This window comes from Dermochelys coriacea, chromosome 11 (genome assembly GCF_009764565.3).
Source record: "Dermochelys coriacea isolate rDerCor1 chromosome 11, rDerCor1.pri.v4, whole genome shotgun sequence".
NCBI classification, from domain to species: Eukaryota; Metazoa; Chordata; order Testudines; family Dermochelyidae; genus Dermochelys; species Dermochelys coriacea.
The window spans coordinates 72323643-72343023 of NC_050078.2; the positions used below are offsets into that span (position 1 = coordinate 72323643).

A 19381-nucleotide genomic window follows, 5' to 3' on the forward strand; every position below is an offset into this window, starting at 1 on the left:
AGAGGAATTATTTCAGCTCAGCACCAATGTGGACACAAGAACAAATGGGTATAAACTGGCCACCAGGAAGTTTAGACTTGAAATCAGACGAAGGTATTTAACCATCAGAGGAGTGAAGTTTTGGAATAACCTTCCAAGGGAAGCAGTGGGGGCAAAAGATCTATCTGGTTTTAAGATTCTACTCGATAAGTTTATGGAGGAGATGGTATGATGGGATAATGGGATTTTGGTAAGTAATTGATCTTTAAATATTCAGGGTAAATAGGCCAAATCCCCTGAGATGGGATATTAGATGGATGGGATCTGAGTTACTATAGAAAATTCTTTCCTGGGTATCTGGCTGGTGAATCTTGCCCATATGCTCAGGGTTTAGCTGATTGCCATATTTGGGGTCGGGAAGGAATTTTCCTCCAGGGCAGATTGGAGAGACCCTGGAGGTTTTTCGCCTTCCTCTGTAGCATGGGGCATGGTTGACTTGAGGGAGGCTTCTCTGCTCCTTGAAGTCTTTGAACCATGATTTAAGGACTTCAATAGCTCAGACATGGGTGAGGTTTTTCGTAGGAGTGGGTGGGTGAGATTCTGGCCTGCACTGTGCAGGAGGTCAGACTAGATGATCAGAATGGTCCCTTCTGACCTTAGTATCTATGAATCTATCTATTTATAGATTACGATGTAATCTTCTAAAATACTAACATTTCCATAGTATTATTTAAAGCCATCGCTTGTTATATACCCCCTCAATTTTATTGAGCTGAATTCTAAAATATGTTGATAATGGAACTCTGCTATACATTTGACAGACAGTAAAACCAGCCCAAGCAGGTACCTTTTTTTTTTAAACTTGTTTTTAATATCTTGTTTTTATTCAATAAGAGGAGGTTACTGACCTGTGCAGTGACTGATGTTCTTCAAGATGAGTGTCCCTGTGGGTGCTCCACTGTAGGTGTCAGTGCGCTCCTGCGCCATTGTTCAGAGATTTTTACAGCAGTACCCGCATCAGCTGCACATGCGCGGAGCCTGCCTCACATACCAGTCTTGTCTTAACAGTGTGCACGCATGGCCAAACTCCTCAGTTCCTTCTCTACAACAGAGGCTGCCCCAGCTCCGAAATGGGGGGGGGGAGTGCAGCACCCACAGGGACACTTATCTCGAAGAATGTCAGGTACTGCACAGGTGAGTAACCTCCTACACTTCTTCTTCTTCTTCTTCTTCTTCTTCGAGAGGTGTCCCTGTGGGTGCTCCACTGTAGGTGCCTGAAAAGCAGTTTATCTCAAGGAGTTAGGTAGGCATTTTGGATCTGGAAGGAATGCAGTCGATAGAGCAGCTCTGCCCACATGTGTATCGGTGATGGGTCCCTGTGTAAGAGCATAATGTTTTGCAAATGTATTTTCAAAAGCCCAAATGGCAGCTCTGGAAATGTCCTTAAAGGGGGATGTTAAGTAGAAAGGCCACTAAGGCCGCCATGGATCTAGTGGAGTGAGTCCTGATGAAGGTAGGAGGAGTCATGTTCTGTAGTTGATAACAGAGACAAATGCAACTCGAGATCCAGTTGGAAAGTCTGTGGTTAGAGATAAATGAGCCCTTAGAGCATTCTTCAATGGGGACGAATAGCTTGTCGAAACAGCTAAAGGTTTTAGTCCTCTCGAAGTAGAAGGACAAAGCTCTGCGCACGTCCGAAGTGTGCATCGTAGATTCAAAGGAATTTGCATGTGGTTTTGGAAAAGGTAGGGAGATAGATAGGCTCATGGACATGGAAAGATGAGTGCACCTTCGGAGAATTTCAGAGAGTAAGCATAGGGTGACTTTGTCCTTAAAAAAATAATGTGTATGGCGGATCTGCCATGAGTGCTGAAATTTCTCCTGTGCGTCTCACAGAGGCAATCGCTACCAGAAATGCAGTTTTCATAGAGAGAGTAGGAGGGAACATGTGGCTAATGATTAAAATGGTTTTGGTTAGGCATCTTAAGACTTGGGGAGGTCCCAAGATGGATTAGGCAGTTTGATGTCTGGGTATAGGGTTTGGGGTCCCTTAAGGAATTGCTTAGTAATGGAATGAGCAAAGATAGTCCTATCATCGATGCCATCACAGAACATTGTAACTGCAGCCAAGTGGAGTTTGATGGGATTCAGGGAGAGTCCAGAGAATTTAATCTCTAAACAGATAGTCGAGGATTAGCGGGAAAGGCATGGAAAAAAGGAGCAGCGTTTGTGACAGCCTACCAATGTGTAAATCTTGTCCAGTTATGAAGGCAGGTGGTGCATGCAGAATTTGTTATGCTACAAAGGAGTACATTTTGAACCTGCTCTGAGCAAGTTCAGAACCATGAAGGAGCCAAACCTTGAGGTATAACATGGTCAAACTGGGGTGGAGTAGTAGACCCTGTTGTTGGGACAAGAGATTTAGGTGGAGGGTAGTGGGATGGGTGCGGAAAGCAACATCTTGGTAAGGAAGGGGTATCATTCCTGTCTGGGCCATGTGGGGCTACCATTATGACTCTGGCTTGGTGTGTTCATATTTTTATCAATAATTTGTGTATGAGTGGTATCGGGGAAATGCATACATTAGGTCGGTGTTCCATGGGAACAGGAACACATTCCCCGAGGAGTGTTTGCCTAGTCCCGCTCTGGAACAAAATCTTGGGCATTTTTTGTTTGCTGCAGTTGTGAAAAGGTCTGTGGTTGGGTATCCCCATGTGTGGAATATGTTTAGTACTATATCCTCGTTTAGTTCCCATTCGTGGTCTATGGGAAATCTTCTGCAGAAGTCATCGCGGTGGTATTGAGAGAGCCGGGTAAGTATGCAGCTGATATTCAGACATTGTGTCTGAGACACCAGTTCCATCGTTTCATTGCTTCTGTTCAAAGCGAGTGGGATCGCGCCCTCACCCCCCTTGCCTGTTTACACAGAACTTGCAGGCAATGTTGTCGGTCATTGTCCTGACATGTTGGTTTTGTATGAAAGGGAGAAATTGGAGGCAGGCATTGCGTATCACTCAGAGTTCTAGACGTTGACGTGAAGGGACATCTCAGCAGGAGACGAAAGACTCTGAGTAGTGTATTGGGGCATGTGTACTCCCTATCCCGTAAGGGATGCGTCTGTAGTTATGACAACCAATGGGATGTCCTGTAGAAAGGGGACCCCAGAGCAAAGGTTGTGAGGCAATGTCCACCAGTGGAGGGAGTCCTAGACTCTGGGAGGTATGTATAAAAGTTTGTTCAGACCATGGACATTCAGTCTGAAGACAGTGGAATCCAGCTTTGGAAACACCTCATGAAGAGGCGAGTGTTCCTGACTGCAAAAGTGCAAGAGGCCATGTGGCCTCAGAGTTGTAGGCAAGCTCGTGCAGACACTTGTGGACTGTTGCACAGCTTGGGAATTAAAAGGTTGATGATGTTAAAATGGTGGAGTGGGAGAGATGCTATTCTTTTGCGTGAGTCAAAATGTGCTCCTATGAACTCCAGTTGTTGGGTGGGAGTGAGTGAAGATTTTCTTTGTTCTATTCGCAGGCCAAGAGCATGGAAACATTGGACTGTCCGTTGTGTGGACTGAATGGCTTCTTGGAGGGTCCTGGCTTTGAAAAGTCAGTTGTTGAGGTAAGAAAAAATTATGATTCTCTGCCTTCTGAGATGAGCGGTTATGACTGCGAGGAGTTTGGAAAAGACACGAGGCACAGTCAAGAGGCCGAAAGGTAGGACCCTGTACTGGGAGTGTTGTGAGCCCAGAACGAAGCAATTAAAATGTCTGTGGGCAGGATGTATGGTCACAGGAACTGAAAACCCAATCTCCCTGCTCCAGTGCTGGAATTATGGTTGCAAGAGTCACCATTTTGTATTTTTTCTTTTTAATTTTATTTAATGAATTTATTGAGGCATCTGAGGTCGAGAATGGGTCACCATCCCCCAGTTTTCTTTTGTGTTAAAAAGTAATGGTAGTAGAACCCTTTTCCTCTGTGTTGTCAGGCACTGGTTCTTCTGCTCCTAATTGGAAAAGGTGATGCACCTCTTGGTGGAGCCGTTGTTCGTGAGAGGAGTCCCTGAAAAGGGACGGGGGTGGGGGAAGAATAAACACTGAAGTAGGGATGATGATTTCTATACCCTCGGTCACACCTTCACATTTGCTTATTAGTGGGAGGGGGTTGACATAAAGCCGATGGATTGGTACGGCGACATTGGTATCTTGGTCACTGACGTTGTTGTTCATATGGTCTACGATTTTGCTGAGTATACGCTGGGTAGCGTGGATATTGATAAGGTTGGTATCTATATTGTCTCCTCCTATTTGGAGGGGTTTGGATACTGAGAGACCATAATGTCGCTCTCAAGTCCTTCGTGGAGTTGAAGCACATCGTTGGTGTTACTGGCAAATAGATTTTTCACCATCAAAAGGGAGATCTTTGATGGTATTCTGAACCTCGCAAGGAAAAGATAACGATGAAAGCCAGGAAGCTCGACGCATCATGACTGCTGTAGCAGTGGACCTCGCAGCTGTGTTAGCAACATCAAGCGCAGCTTGTAGTGCGGTATGGGAGATGATTTGTCTGTCAGAGACTATAGCTTTAAACTGATTTTTTTTGCCCTCTGGAATGTCATCAATAAAGCCCATGAGTTTCTCATAATTTCTGTGGTCATATTTTGCCAGCGCGGCCGCATAATTAGATATCTGGAATTGTAATGTGGACAAAGCATACACTTTATGACCAAGCAGGTCCAGCCTTTTACATTCTTTATCAGCTGGGGTAGACGTGGGAACTGGTGTTCATTCTTTTGATTAGCTACCTCTACTACCAATGAGTTTGGTGCTGGGTGAGTAAAAGGAACTCAGACCTTTTGGAAGGAATAAAATATTTCCGGTCAGCTCGCTTACAGGTAGCTGTACTAGTAGCTGGTGTCTGCCATATGGTTTTTGCAGGATTCATAATGGCTGGATTTATATGGTAAGGTAATCTTGGATGTGGAGGAAGGTTGCAGGATGTCAGTCAACTCATGTTGGTTTTCAGAAACTTCCTCCAGATTAATCTTCAACTCATTGTCAAGTCTTTTGAAGAGGTCTTGAAATTTTAAGAAGTCATCCAACAGTGTTGATGGGGGAGGCAGTATAGCCTCATCCTGTGTGGATACGGGCTCCACAAGGGTTGGGGAAGCATGTGTACTGTGTTCATCGAATTGTGGAGTAACAGTTTGCTGTTGTCTCATTCGTAGCCATATGCAATGATGGTGGCAGCGAGGTGGCATTGCTCCTATTTTTGGCATCTTGGTGATCATAGTGGAATCGCTTATATGGTGCCCATGGACCCCAGTATTGCCACTGACTAGGGAAGGGCATAGGTGGTACCATCCACGGGTTTGTATACCAGGGAGGGAGGTATTTGATGAATTAAGACCTAGATTTTCTGTGACCTGTGCTGATTTGGCTCTGTGACTGGGAGAACTGATATGATGAAAAGACTCCCTGCACTATGGCTTCCTCATCACTAGAAAAGTGAGATACAGCTGAAGACAGGTGTCCGGACCGCATGCGAATATCCGGAGAAAAATAGGTGTCAAGTAGAGGTGACTGTAGGTTAGGTGACACCCGTAGGTCCGGTGAATGAATGAACTGCAGTGCCGGAGAGCCTGTGTGAAATAAACCCTCCATTAGGAGTGCCTGTGGTGCTGGAGGGTCATTTGGCACCAATGTTCTCTGCACCGTAGTGCTCAATGCATGCACTGAGGTTGGTGGTGCCGGGGAGGTAAGTGCAACCCATGTCTGTTCCGGCAAGGTAATCTGTGCTGGCACTGTGTCCATTGCAGTGCCAGATGGTGCCATGAGAGAGGCAGGGAACATGAAGCCTGAAGCCTCGACACCGGGAGCTTGCGCTGTCACCGCAGCCACAGGCAGGAATTACCATGATGCCGGGGGAACCGGCACATCAAAGGTGCTGAGCCGGGGAAGGTCTGCATAGAAGAAATAGACCTGCTCAGTGATCTTTTTGCTTGCAATGTTTCCCTTCTGGGTAAGGGAGGCAGGCGTTTTCTTTTTTTGTCCTTTTTGGAGGCGGTAGGGCTGCAGTTCACTGAGGAGCCCATACCTGGGTGAGAAGCAGGTCTGAGTGACTTCTGCCCAAGAATCATTTTCAGGCAGAATTCTCTGCTTTATGTGCCAGGGATTTTCATTTGGAACAATGGGCACATTTCTGAGGAATGAGGGACTCCCCCAGGCATTTTATACACTGAAAGTGATCATCCAAGATAGGGATGGCATCCCTGCATGTAGTGCACTGCTTAAATCCTGGGGAGCCAGGCATATTAGCATTGGCTGGACGCTGAGAGGAACAAGCGGGAATGAATTTTTTTTTTAAAGGGATGAACTTATCTAGTAACTAGAGTGCTAAACTAAGGGGAAAAAAGGATGTAGAATGGGTAAGAGAAAAAGTTTTAACGAGTCTGCTGTAGGTCCGACTCAGGCCGGGGACGGTAGAGAAGGAACTGAGGAGTTCGGCCACGCATGTGCACAATTAAGACAAGTCTGGTATGTGAGGCAGGCTCTGTTCATGCGCAGCTGATACGCGTACTGCTGTAAAAATCTCTGAACAATGGTGTGGGACGCACCGACATCTACAGTGGAGCACCCACAGGGACACTCACCTCGAAAAAGAATTGTGGTTGAGACCAAGCAAGAGATGGTTGATTTTAAAGCTCTGAAACCATAATTTTTGCCCATGGTACAAAATAAATAAATAGTCTTTCCTTGACAAACTTTGTTCTGTCCAGGTAATGTAATAGTCTGACAGACATATTGGTGATGCCACTTACTTCCCTAAGAGTCAGAAGGACTGAAAAGGAGGTATGATGTCTTGATTTAAAAATGGTAAAAAGAAACAACTGAGTAAAACTTGAGACAATAAAAAACTATTAAGTCAATCAGTGGTTCAAAGAGTAGTTCATCTTCCAGTTGGCTTCAGGATTATGACTACAGGACACAGTTTTACTACTGCCTTGGAGAACCTGGCAATGTTAGAATAAGGAGCTTGAGATGCTTTCCCCCGTATATAAATCAAAGGTGACTAATGTAGTCAGATGCATCTATAAGAGAGGTGCTGAGGGTCAGACCTTCAACAAATCATCAGAAAGAAAACGAAGGCAAGTTTTGACTGCCATTCATTTTGGACAGATTTTTGCACTCCAGTGTTTGAAAATGTGTTAGACATGGCACTTGGCCTTGCATGTAGAGTCTAGACTGTAGGAAGACATCAACTAACTGTTTTGCATACCCAGAGTCTTCAAAAGATTTGTCCTCTTAAGTTCCAGCCCATCAGTTTGAACCTGACAGGGTACTGGCAACATTGGGTCCTGTATGTCTCTGGGGAGAGGTTACTTCCATGGACAAGAGGCTGATATTTACACCTGTCAAGAGAATCCAAGCCAGTGGGCCTATTAGGATGACACCTGTCCCATCACTCCTCTTCTATATACATCCTGAGACAGTTTGCGCTCATTCATCTTTCATTACCTGGTATCAACTCCTTGGAATCCCCACCATCTTTCCTGGACGCTCAAATAGACACGTGTGGATGTTCAGAAGATCTCTTTTGTGAATCTGATGATTCAAGAACCTTAAAACAAAAACTTCAAAAAGCCCCCAGAAGCAGTCAGATTTACAGAGCTGAAAAAAAAAAGTATCTCTAAAGGAAGAGGGAGAAGTCCCTCTGGAGGACTTTTTGCTCTTGGTTTCACATTTTTAGCCAGATTCTTTTCTCTTGGACTAAGCTGAGCTTAAAAAGTAAGAAAGAGTCCTCTGATGGAAGACTCTCGTAGCTCCTTACTCTTCCACTATGGAAATTATATCACCCTTGATAGGCATTAGGATGCAGCAACCCTCTCAACACTTGATACCATCTTTGTTCTCTCAATGGAATCCTACGGAAGGCATTCTTGGGCACAGAGTCAGATGGATAACAAATTATGTACTTCCCACTTTTGGGAAGTTCTGTTGACAGAGATCCCTACCATGCCATGACTAAGGGATTGTGGATCAGACAGCACAAAAAATAACATATTTGGGTATGAATTTAAGGCTGTCTACAGAGCTCTGCTATCCTTTAAAATACACCATCTTCTTTGCTCTGTTATCATGCAAACTGACAATTCTGCAATCAGTCTATATTAAAAAAAATCAGGGATCCACATGAAGCAGTTCCCTAGCCAAGGAAATCAAAGAGTTCCTCATCTAAGACACACACAGGCTAAAGAATGGCAGCATGAATAGATTTCATAGTAGCAGCCGTGTTAGTCTGTATTCGCAAAAAGAAAAGGAGTACTTGTGGCACCTTAGAGACTAACAAATTTATTAGAGCATAAGCTTTCGTGAGCTACAGCTCACTTCATCGGATGCATTTGATGGAAAAAACTTTTCCACCAAATGCATCCGATGAAGTGAGCTGTAGCTCACGAAAGCTTATGCTCTAATAAATTTGTTAGTCTCTAAGGTGCCACAAGTACTCCTTTTCTTTTTGCATGAATAGAGTGATGGAAACCACTAGGGGGCATAGCCTTCAAAGCAGGACACCACACTATCAGAGGCTCGTTCACCTGCGCATCTACCAATGTGATATATGCCATCATGTGCCAGCAATGCCCCTCTGCCATGTATATTGGTCAAACTGGACAGTCTCTACGTAAAAGAATAAATGGACACAAATCAGACGTCAAGAATTATAACATTCAAAAACCAGTCGGAGAACAGTTCAATCTCTCCGGTCACTCGATTACAGACCTAAGAGTGGCTATTCTTCAACAGAAATACTTCAAAACCAGACGCCAACGAGACACTGCTGAATTGGAATTAATTTGCAAACTGGATACAATTAACTTAGGCTTGAATAGAGACTGGGAGTGGATGGGTCATTACACAAAGTAAAACTATTTCCGCATGTTATTTCCCCTCCCCTCCCCTCCCCTCCCCCCCGTTCCTCAGACATTCTTGTCAACTGCTGGAAATGGCCCACCTTGATTATCACCACAAAAGGTTTTCTTCCATCACCCCCCCTCCCCCCCACTGGTAAGAGCTCAACTTAAGTGATCACTCTCCTTACAGTGTGTATGATAAAATCCATTGTTTCATGTTCTCTGTGTGTGTATATAAATCTCCCCACTGTATTTTCCACTGAATGCATCTGATGAAGTGAGCTGTAGCTCATGAAAGCTTATGCTCAAATAAATTTGTTAGTCTCTAAGGTGCCACAAGCACTCCTTTTCTTTTTGCAAAGCAGGACAGGAGAAGAAGTGAGGGTGGTCTGATCATTTGGTTCCCTTTCATTCCTCACTACACCCAACTCACTCAGTTTTGCTAGGTGTGCGAGAGACTTCAGCCACTCAATATTAATAGCTGTCCTAGTAAGCCATGAAGAGGGCTCTGTCAAGATGGCAACCACCATACCTGGGTGCCAGCCTCGGTAGAAAGAAAAGGTTTGTGGTGCAAAACCACACTAAGGCTCCTCTGAATGTTGGGAAGTCTGCCCTAGGAGAGGTAGGTCTTGTTTAACTACCCACCCTGACATGCAGAGGATATGGCTGGTAGCATGAGACAGAGAATCTCCCCCATTTCAGACTCTCACTACAGTTTGCTTTCTCCCTGCCTTTCTATCTACTCTGCCCATGGAATGGACAGTTCAAGTTCTTCTGGACGGAAGGCAGAGCATTCCTAAGTGCTGGGCAAGCAACTCCTGAATGGGGGCAGTGTTGGAGCCAAACTTTCAGTACTAGAGCTTCCATCCACCTACCTTGTGGGAAGCGAGAAGGAGCTTGTTAGTTCCAGGTCATGAGAATCTCATGGAGAAAGTTGAAAACATATTGCGAGAGGTTTGTAACCTTTGTTGAGCTGATATTCCTCTCGACTGTCTTGTGAGAATAGCACCGGTGAATGGTAGGAGGACAGAGCTTCTAATTCCCAACAAAGGATGACATAGGAGTAAGAACCTTGACCTACAGATCTTGGCTGTCTAGAGCAGCACTGTTGGTTCTGTCATGCTGCTGATTGGCTGACCAGTCTAACTATAATATCCCCACTGTACTCACCCACGCCCAAGTCTGTTAAAGTGGCACGGTGAGAAGTACTTCTAGTACACTAGAAATTCTGCTGCCCTGAGACAGAAATAAGCTGTGCTGAGGAATTGTTCCCTCAGCTCCACTGCCTATTTGGCACTGAATTGTAGTCTGGCCCTGCTCTGCTCTGGTGAGTGAAGTTAAGCACAGAGCTAGTATTGCAACTATACACCAAGTTGCACAATGGGAAAGATGCTATATGCACCTGCACCTCTCAGTGTGACCCTTCCCACAATCCTATTAATAAGGGTTTGCTGCAGTTTGGCTCCCCTCCTACATCATGCGCTGGAGGACAGCATACGCTTCGTAGGAATTGATGTCCAAACAGAATGACCTGAATATATACCTCACTCCGATTGGTTGAAGAAGATGCCAAAAGAGTATAACTGCCTCTCAAAGACACTCACATCAGGACTATAAAGTGTCTTTTACCTACTAAATAACGTCACTGATTCATACATTTAAAAAAAAAGTAAAATACTTTAAGGGTTTATTTCTATTTTTTAAAATGTAAATAGCAATAATCCATCGACTCCCTTCAAAGGTGAGTGAAAAGGTCACAAATATCAAAGTTGATTGTTAACTCCGTAATAAAGGGGAAAAACCCTCCCAGTGATGAGCAGTGTTTTGATAAATTGGCCATTTGGTTGACTTAAGGAAAGAAGTGTCTGATCAGCAACATCAGCGACTTTTTTTTTTTTTTAGTACATCAGACGCAGCAAGCCTGCCAAACCACCAGTGGGGTCACTGGACGACTGAGATGCTAAAGAAACACTCAAGGAAGACCAGGCCGTTGTGGAGAAGCTAAATGAATTCTTTCCATCAAGTCTTCACTGCAGATGATATGAGGGAGATTTCCACACCTGAGCCATTCTTTTTAGATGACAAATTTAAGGTGTCAATAGAGGAGATTTTGGAACAAATTGATAAATTAAACAGAAATAAGTCACCAGGATCAGATGGTATTCACCCAAGAATTGTGAAGGAACTCAAATATGAAATTGCAGAACTACTAACTATAATATGTAAGCTATTGCCTAAATCAGCCTGAGTACCAGATGACTGGTGTATAGCTAATGTAATGCTGATTTTTAAAAAAGGTCCCAGAAACAATCCTGGCAATTACAGGCTGGCAAGCCTAACTTCAGTATCAGCTAACTGGTTGAAACGACAGAAAAGAAGAGAATTATAAGACATCTAGAAGAATATGATTTGTTGGGGAAGGGTAATCATGATTCACCAATTTATTACAATTCTCAGAGTGTCAACAAACAAGTTGACAAGGCTGATCCCCTGGATATACCATACTTGGACTTTCAGAAAGCCTTTGACTCCATGCTCTGGAAATCCCTAAGCCTCCGACTGCCAGATGCTGGGACTGGTCAACAGGGGATGGATCACTCAAAAATCTCCCTGTTCTGTTCATCCCCTCTGAAGCATCTGCCACTGGCCACTGTCAGAGACAGGATACTGGGCCAGAAAGACCATTAGTCTGACCCAATATGGCTGCTCTTATGTTCTCAAGGTCCTTCACCCAAAGGCTCTTAAGTAAAGTAGTCCCGGGTAAGAGGGAAGGTCCTCATGGAACAGTAACTGGTTAACAGACAGGAAACAAAGGGTAGGAATAAATGGTCAGTTTTCACAGTGGAGAAGTTAAAATAGCAGGGTCCCTCAAGGATTTGTTCTGGTTTCAGTACAGTTCAACATATTAATAAATGATCTGAAAAGAGGGATAAACAGTGAGGTGGCAACGTTTGGAGATGATACAAAATTACTCAAGATACTGAAGTCCAAATCAGACTCCAAAGAGTTACAAAGGGATTTCTCAAAAAACTGGGTGACTGGGCAACAAAATGGCAGATGAAATTCCGTGTTGATAAATTCAAAGTAATGCATACTGGAAAACATAATCCCAACTATAAATACAGAATTATGGGGTCTAAATTATCTGTTGCCACTAAAAAAAAAAAAAAAAAAAAAGAAGATCTTGGACCATTGTTGAAAGTTCTCCGAAAACATTCTCTCAATGTCCAGGGCCAGTCAAAAAAGCTAACAGAACATAAGGAACCATCAGGAAAGGGATAGATAATAAGATTGAAAATATCATAATGCCACTACATAAATACATGGTATGCCCACATCCTGAATACTGCACGCAGATGTGGGTGCCCTATCTCAAAAAAGATATATTGGAAAAGGTCCAGAAAAGGGCAACAAAAATGATTAGGGGTATGGAATGGCTTCCGTATGAGGAGAGATTAATAAGACTGGGACTTTTCAGCTTGGAAAAGAGACGACTAAGTGGGGATATGATAGAGGTCTATAAAATCATGACTGGTATGGAGACAGTAAATAAGGAAGTGGTATTTACTTCTTCTCATAACACAAGAACTAGGGGTTACCAAATGAAATTAATAGGCAACAGGTTAAAAACACACAAAAGGAAGTATTTCTTCACACAACTCACAGTAAACCAGTGGAACTATTTGCCAGAGGATGTTGTGAAGGCCAATTACCTGTTAGGTTCACTCCCTCTGGGGCACTGGCATTGGCTACTGTTGGCAGACAGGATAGTGGGCTGGATGGACCTTTCGTCTAACCCAGTATGGCCATTCTTATGTTCTTTTGACCATAACAAGGTTTAAAAAAGAGCTAGGTAAGTTCATGGAGGACAGGTCCATCAACGGCTATTAACCAGGATGGGCAGGCATGAATATCTCTAGCCTCTGTTTGCTGGAAGCTGGGAATGGGCGACAGGGGATGGATCACTTGATTATGACCTGTTCTGTTCATTCCCTCTGGGGCACCTGGCATTGCCCACTGTCGGAAGACAGGATGCTGGGCTAGATGGATCTTTGGTTCCTATGTTCTTAAGTAATACTGCGTGCAGTTCTGATTGCCCCATCTCCAAAAAGGTCTATTAGAATTGGAAAAAAGTACACAGAAGAGCAAAAAAAAAAAAAAAAAAGGATTAGGAGTCTGGAACAACTTCCATATGAGGAGAGATTAAAAAGACTGGGACTGGTTCATCTTAGAAAAGAGATTATGAAGGGGGGACATGATTGAAGTCTATAAAATCAGGAATGGTTAAGAGAACATGTATAGGGAAGTTTTATTTATCCCTTCACATAATGCAAAAACCATGGGTCACCCAAATGAAGTCAATAGGGAGCAGGTTTAAAAAAAAACATAAGGAAGTACTTCTTCACACAACGTATAGTCAATCTGGGGCACTCGTTGCTGGAGATGTTATGAAGACCAAAACTATAGCTGGGTTCAAAAAAGAATTAGATAAGTTCATGGAGGACAGGCCCACCCAGGGCTACGAGCGAAGATGGTCAGGGACACAATCCCATGCTCTGGGTGTTCCTAAATGTCCCACTGTCTGAAGCTGGGACTGGATGACAGGGGATGGATCACTCAAAAATTGCCCTGTTCTATTCCTTCCCTCTGAAGCGTCTGGCACTGGTCACTGTCAGAAGACAGGATATTGGGCTAGATAGATCCTTGGTCTGACCCAGTATGGCCATTCTTATGTTCTCTAAGAAATGAGGCGTCCACTCTCACCCACTGTTTCCTGCTTCTGGTTTGGAGGAGCATGGGACATTTTAAAAAGGAAGCTGTTCTCTCACTTTCTGCAGCACAGTGTATAGGAGGATTCTGCAAATGAAGATGTTCCTCTTCTGACCCTGCTTCCAACAGCTGACAATAACATGGAGAGGGAAGAGACAAAAGTTAGACATAGGTGCTGTGAATCCCATTGGCAAATTGGAAGTGCTCTTTTCCAATGGCATAAATCTCCTGTTTCTAGCCCAGCAGGTATGCAACATATTGGACCCAATAACCTTGCACTGGGATAGGACTGAATATTTCTCATTGTGAGCCTTTGTGTAATTTAGAAGGGAAATAAGGAAATATTTCACTGGCTAAGCACTTTAAAATAAATAAAAAGGTAGCAGTTTAAAGGTGCTCAGAGGTTTCAGATCTCTTGTGGGAAATGGATTAGTAGATAGAGGGAAAATTTAACAGTCATGGATGTCATTTGTCACATGAATTTGTAATTTATTTCATAGCTATCATTCCCACATAGGTGGTATATATGTATGAGCATATGCATGCATTCACACACACTAACGTATTTGACTGGAAGAGAACATATGTTCTTTTGTTTTGCTCAACTTGCTATTCTCTTACCTGAATTAGGAGAGATGTGTAAACTGCTCATGTCTTTGGACATGCCATTGGTTTTGGGACTGGAGATAGGTGCACAAGCTGATGTCGCTCGAGGTGGCCTCTTTCCTGGCACTTTCACAGTAGTTCTCAAAAGGTCGATTTCTTTTCCGTGAACATTCTGCATATAGTCCTGCAGAGAAACAAACAAATAAAAATCAAAAAGGTACAAGAAAACTAGAAGTTAGAATAGTATATTAAGAACTGGAGACTAAAAGGGGGAAAAGCTTTTCATAATTCTTTCTTATCAAATACATAAATGCACCAAGAGGACAGACCCTAATGCAGAAAGAGGTTGGTCAGTGGCTTGCACAGAAACCACCACCTGTTTACCAGAGTTCTGCAGAACAGCAAATTACACTCATCTTCTTTACGCCCGCACAGAGTCTCCAGAGAAAAGAGGCCTTTACATCTGTTCTCCAAAGAGAATTCTTCCATAGAATTCTCTAACAGTACGTGGGGTGACCAGTGTTGTCATGTAGACTTAGCCAGACTAATAGCTCCTATATCTGAAGCAACCAGATATTTCAAGAATAGGGTCAAAAATTGAGTGGTTAGTATGCTAGTGGTACAAAACGGCATGTACAAAAACCAGAGTTGCATATTTCTGAGTTCCTCAACTCCATAGGTATGGAAATAAAATAGACTGAAACTATCTTATATTGTTCTCTTTTTTGGAAACAGTCTTGTAATTCTTAGTTGCCAGGCTAATATTTATTTTTGTGATAACAACGATGTTCTCTTCAGGGTTGTTTCCCATTAAGTAATTGACTTGATTCCATAATGTTGGGATTAGGAAGGCCGAATTAAAGTCAGAAGGATTAAAATAGTTTTGCACATAGGCCTGTTATGGGTCCAAATCACTGCAGGTATTACATGGCTACAATTTGGTAAATTATTTATTTTCCATAAACACCACTTCACCTTTGACACAGCAACACAAATTTTACAATATGAAATACACATTCTGTTTAAACATGCTGAACTCTGCTACTGGGGCAATACTTATTTTCTGGTAGACTTATCCAATTTGATAAAGAAATTATATCAGCTTTCTTCAGATTGTTTGTGAATGCAGTAAATATCTACATGGTATGAAGAGGGAGTCGGAACAGTTCACTGGAGGTTTTAGAGTGCAGAGTGACACCGAAAATTAAGTATCAGAGGATTAGCCGAAAATTAAAAAAACCTCCCTTCACTAGTTTCTGGATACAGTACAAGATGAAAAGAATAGCTCCCCTTATAAAACATCAACTTGGTATAACTTTCTTGTTCAATGCCAATTCTTCACAAATTAAAATACAATAAGAGGAACGTAATTGAGCATTTATTGCTTATGGGCTCTAAAATGAGGCTAATCAGATAGTGACTAAACCTCAGCATGCGCTCTTTTAATAGACACATTTTATTTAACATACAATAACCGATGTATTCCATTTAAATTTTGCTAATGGAGAAGTTTAAAGTGTTCTCTACAAATTCTGGAACTGGAGCGAGTACACAAATCACCTTTAACACTCAGTTTCGGAAATGTCTCAGGCGCAGGTTAAGTTGCCTTAAATAGAGAAGGAATCAGGTTTGAAAGTGAGGTATAAACTTACTGAAGAAAGAGTAAATTAATGTTGGGAAGCAGGGAATAAATATACTGTAACTATTATTTTACTATTAAACAAAGGTGCCCAAACAAAATAGAAGCCCGACAAGCACTAAATGACAGTTTACATTATTACTTTCTATGGATGTACTGAATGCACATGACAAAGACCCTTTCATTCTGTGCTGGGGGCATAATAATAATCCTGTACATTTCCCCGTAAAGGGAGAAAGGAAAGCACTGACCTTCCTTCCACTAGGATGTCAACTCCCTCCTAGCCCTGCATCCACCCATCTTAGATCTACACTTGAGAAATTAAAAGTTACAACTACAAAATAATGCACATGGTCAGAAGTGTGATGTGTGGTTTGATCAGATTAGAACAGATGAGGGTCTCGCTGTCATCTGGAATATGATGTGTTAAAGAGAAGACAGCAAGTCTGATTTTGATATGCAAATGTTACAGATTTAACTCCCCTAGATGTTAGTTGTAGAAAATGCTGATCTGAGAAAAAAGGGGAAAAAACTCTTTAACAAGGCATGAGGGTAATTCAAAGCCAAGTACTTTTAAACAGCACTTAACAAGTCCCTAGAGCCTACTCAACAGCGGGCCACCCCAGAAGTGCCATCTTCTACCCCTCAACAGCTTGAAAAAGTAGTAATTGCAAATCCATTTGCATTTTTCTTCTCAAGTTGTCCATGTTCATCATTCAGCACTGTGAAAAAAACAAGCATCAAGGAAAGGGAACCCTCCCCAAATGTGTCAATAACAAGATAACGGAGTGCATGAATCCCCCCGCACTCCTGCTCTTACACCTTTGCCATCGGTTGTTTTTCACATTTCACTCCTAATTATGTTGCATCTATTGCCATATACTTAATTAGCTGCATTAATGTGATTTCTTTTCACATAGTCAAGCAATTAAGAGCTATGATTGAGTTTCATTCAATTAGCCTCAACAAACATGCTAATTGATGTCCCAGATGCAAATGAGGTGCAATGAGAGAAACCTGCTAGCAATTGAGAGTTGTGTCAGAGAGACACAGCTCTCAGCTTGCTGACAGAAGCACAGCTTACCATGGCTACCACCTTCTGTGGAGCTGCCTTTCGAGGAAGGGAGATAAGTCATTAATGCCTCAGTGTACCAAACAGATCCCTACAGGAATACTGTGCAGCACTGAATCAAATCAATGTAGTCTCCAATTCTCAAAGCAGTGGCTGGTAGCTGCACTGTAAATGGGGAAAATGTGAGGCACTTTACTAGGATTTGGTAGGCGTTACAGATATTGTAACTACCACATATACAACTTCTTTAGCTAAAAAATTGTTTAAAAAAGTGTTCATCTAATCTCTGAGCTTGTGAAATACTACATAAGTAATGGCCTACAGTTATCAGTAACTGGCGACTTCATCTTAGTCAGCTGTGGGGCATGCTGGTACTTGAAGTTAAGCCTAGAATACATCCATCAATCAATGTTCCCTAAAAATACACTCACTATATTGATTCTCATTGCTTTTGATCCTGAGGTAACACCTTTAGCAGTTTGCTCAAATATAGCGCCACTGAGTGTTAATTTGACTACTCAAGGCAAGTGACTAGTATCTATAAGACTAAATTAACTGCTAAAATATCCGTGATTGCCATAGAAAAGATAAATACTTCTGGAAGCTGCAAAATGTTATTTAATAACACCTCAAAATGAATTGCCCATAGTGAAAATACATGATGCACAATAATACAGCTTTCTTTTTAGAAACACTGTAAATGGAAATATAATTAAGTTAAACAATGAAATGGATGGAAGCTGTTAGGCAAACACATGGACTGACTAAAGAGATAGATATGACTTTGCTTTCTAAATAGGCCTTGTCTTGAGAATATTTAATACTGCTATTTAAGGATGTTCCTTACTGACTGGAATAAATAATTGCAATGAAAACATTACACAACTGTTGGTACACATTCATGTGGGCTTCAGTTTTTTAAATCACTCTCTCACACACAAAATTCAGTGAACACAGGTGTCCAATCATCATACATTCATTCCCAAAACAATTAGAATCCTTTTTTATAAAAACAAAATCTAACAACAATTGCTATGAAGAATTCTTCAACAAAACCACTATTCATGTAATGGAAGCACACAATCTTGTCTAGAGGAAAAAAAAATCAAACTTTAATTTTCAAAACTTAAGAAAGGAACCACAAAAATGTCCTCCTATATCACATAATATTGGGCACAGTAGTTTAATTTCTTCTCTACACTACTGTCTGCACATGAGAATATGCCTTTATTTCAACACTGCTTCAAATAAGAAAAAATCAGAACATAGCTCCACCAGGTTTGGAGGCGTGTACAATGCTCTCTTAAAACACAGACACAGAGTTTATTTTAAAGGCAGAAATATAGGACCACTCATTCCTGCTGTACGTTCCCTCCATTCCTCATGTTGCCTGTCTGGACTCTACACTCCTTGGTACAGGAACTATATTTTTAATATGATTTAAATGCATAGCACAGTACATTGTGGATGAAATACAAATACATAAATACCAGTCTTTCAGCTGCATTTCACTTTTTCTATTTCCAAAATCTAGTTTATTATGCAAGAACACTCTCCATTTGTTCATGGCTCCATCGCATTTAAAAAGTGACCCCTGCCATTGAGCAACCCCTGCAAGCATCCAATCACTTTTGTTTCTACAATTTGACTAATAAGCTAAGAACAGCTAGTGAAATGTACAAACTAATACAATACGCAAACTCAATTTTTAGATACTAAATACCATAAACTTACTTCCACTATATATCTGAGGGCCTTAATCTCCAGTGCATTTCTCCTTGTGGTTAAACAACACTTGTGCAAAGTAGGTGTAAAATACTACCATTCCAATTACTTTGCACAGATATAAATAACCATACAAAGAGCAAGGAAGTGTAACCCACACACCTCCTAGGTGTGGTGTTCTGTCCCATCTAGTGGCACTGAGACCACTTAGAGAGAGATAAAATGAGTCTGCTCTACAGCCTTAGTTAACAGCCAGTTGGCTTTTAGCTCATGCGGTAGAGGCTCATGCACTAAGCTCCAGAGGTTCCAGAATTGATCCCACCCACTGCCAACAAGGATCTGTCAGTTTTACAGAAGCAGAGATGGAGCTTGAGTATTGCAAAGCAAGAGAGACCTTTAAAAGAGAATGAAATTATCGAGTAGATAGCTATAGACCCTGGGAGCCTAAGTGGGAGTGTTCTGCACTGCTTTATGTGATAAACAAAAATGAGTGACTCAGATTCTTGCTGCAAAAGCAGATAAGGACATGGAGACACTATACCTTGTACTGTTGATACTGGATAGTTCTGAAATTATAGTGAAAGGTCCAATGTTCCAGTGTGGTCCTCCATGCATAGAAACCAAACCAGCTCTTTCCCTGGGAGGCCTCAGAGCAGGGGATTCTTAAGACTCTCTCTGGTTGCATT

The 19381-nt window shown here is 42.1% G+C and overlaps 1 protein-coding gene across 11 annotated transcripts in view; it reads right to left on the minus strand.

Annotated features, from left to right (window-relative positions):
- The window catches only part of AGAP1 (ArfGAP with GTPase domain, ankyrin repeat and PH domain 1), a 694641-nt gene that overhangs the window by 220923 nt on the left and 454337 nt on the right, over positions 1-19381 (minus strand). For all 11 annotated transcript variants that reach the window (XM_043505743.1, XM_043505746.1, XM_043505744.1 and 8 more), the window contains one exon: positions 14275-14443. In XM_043505743.1, coding sequence (XP_043361678.1) covers positions 14275-14443 — 169 coding nt within the window. The remainder of the gene's footprint in view (positions 1-14274; positions 14444-19381) is intronic.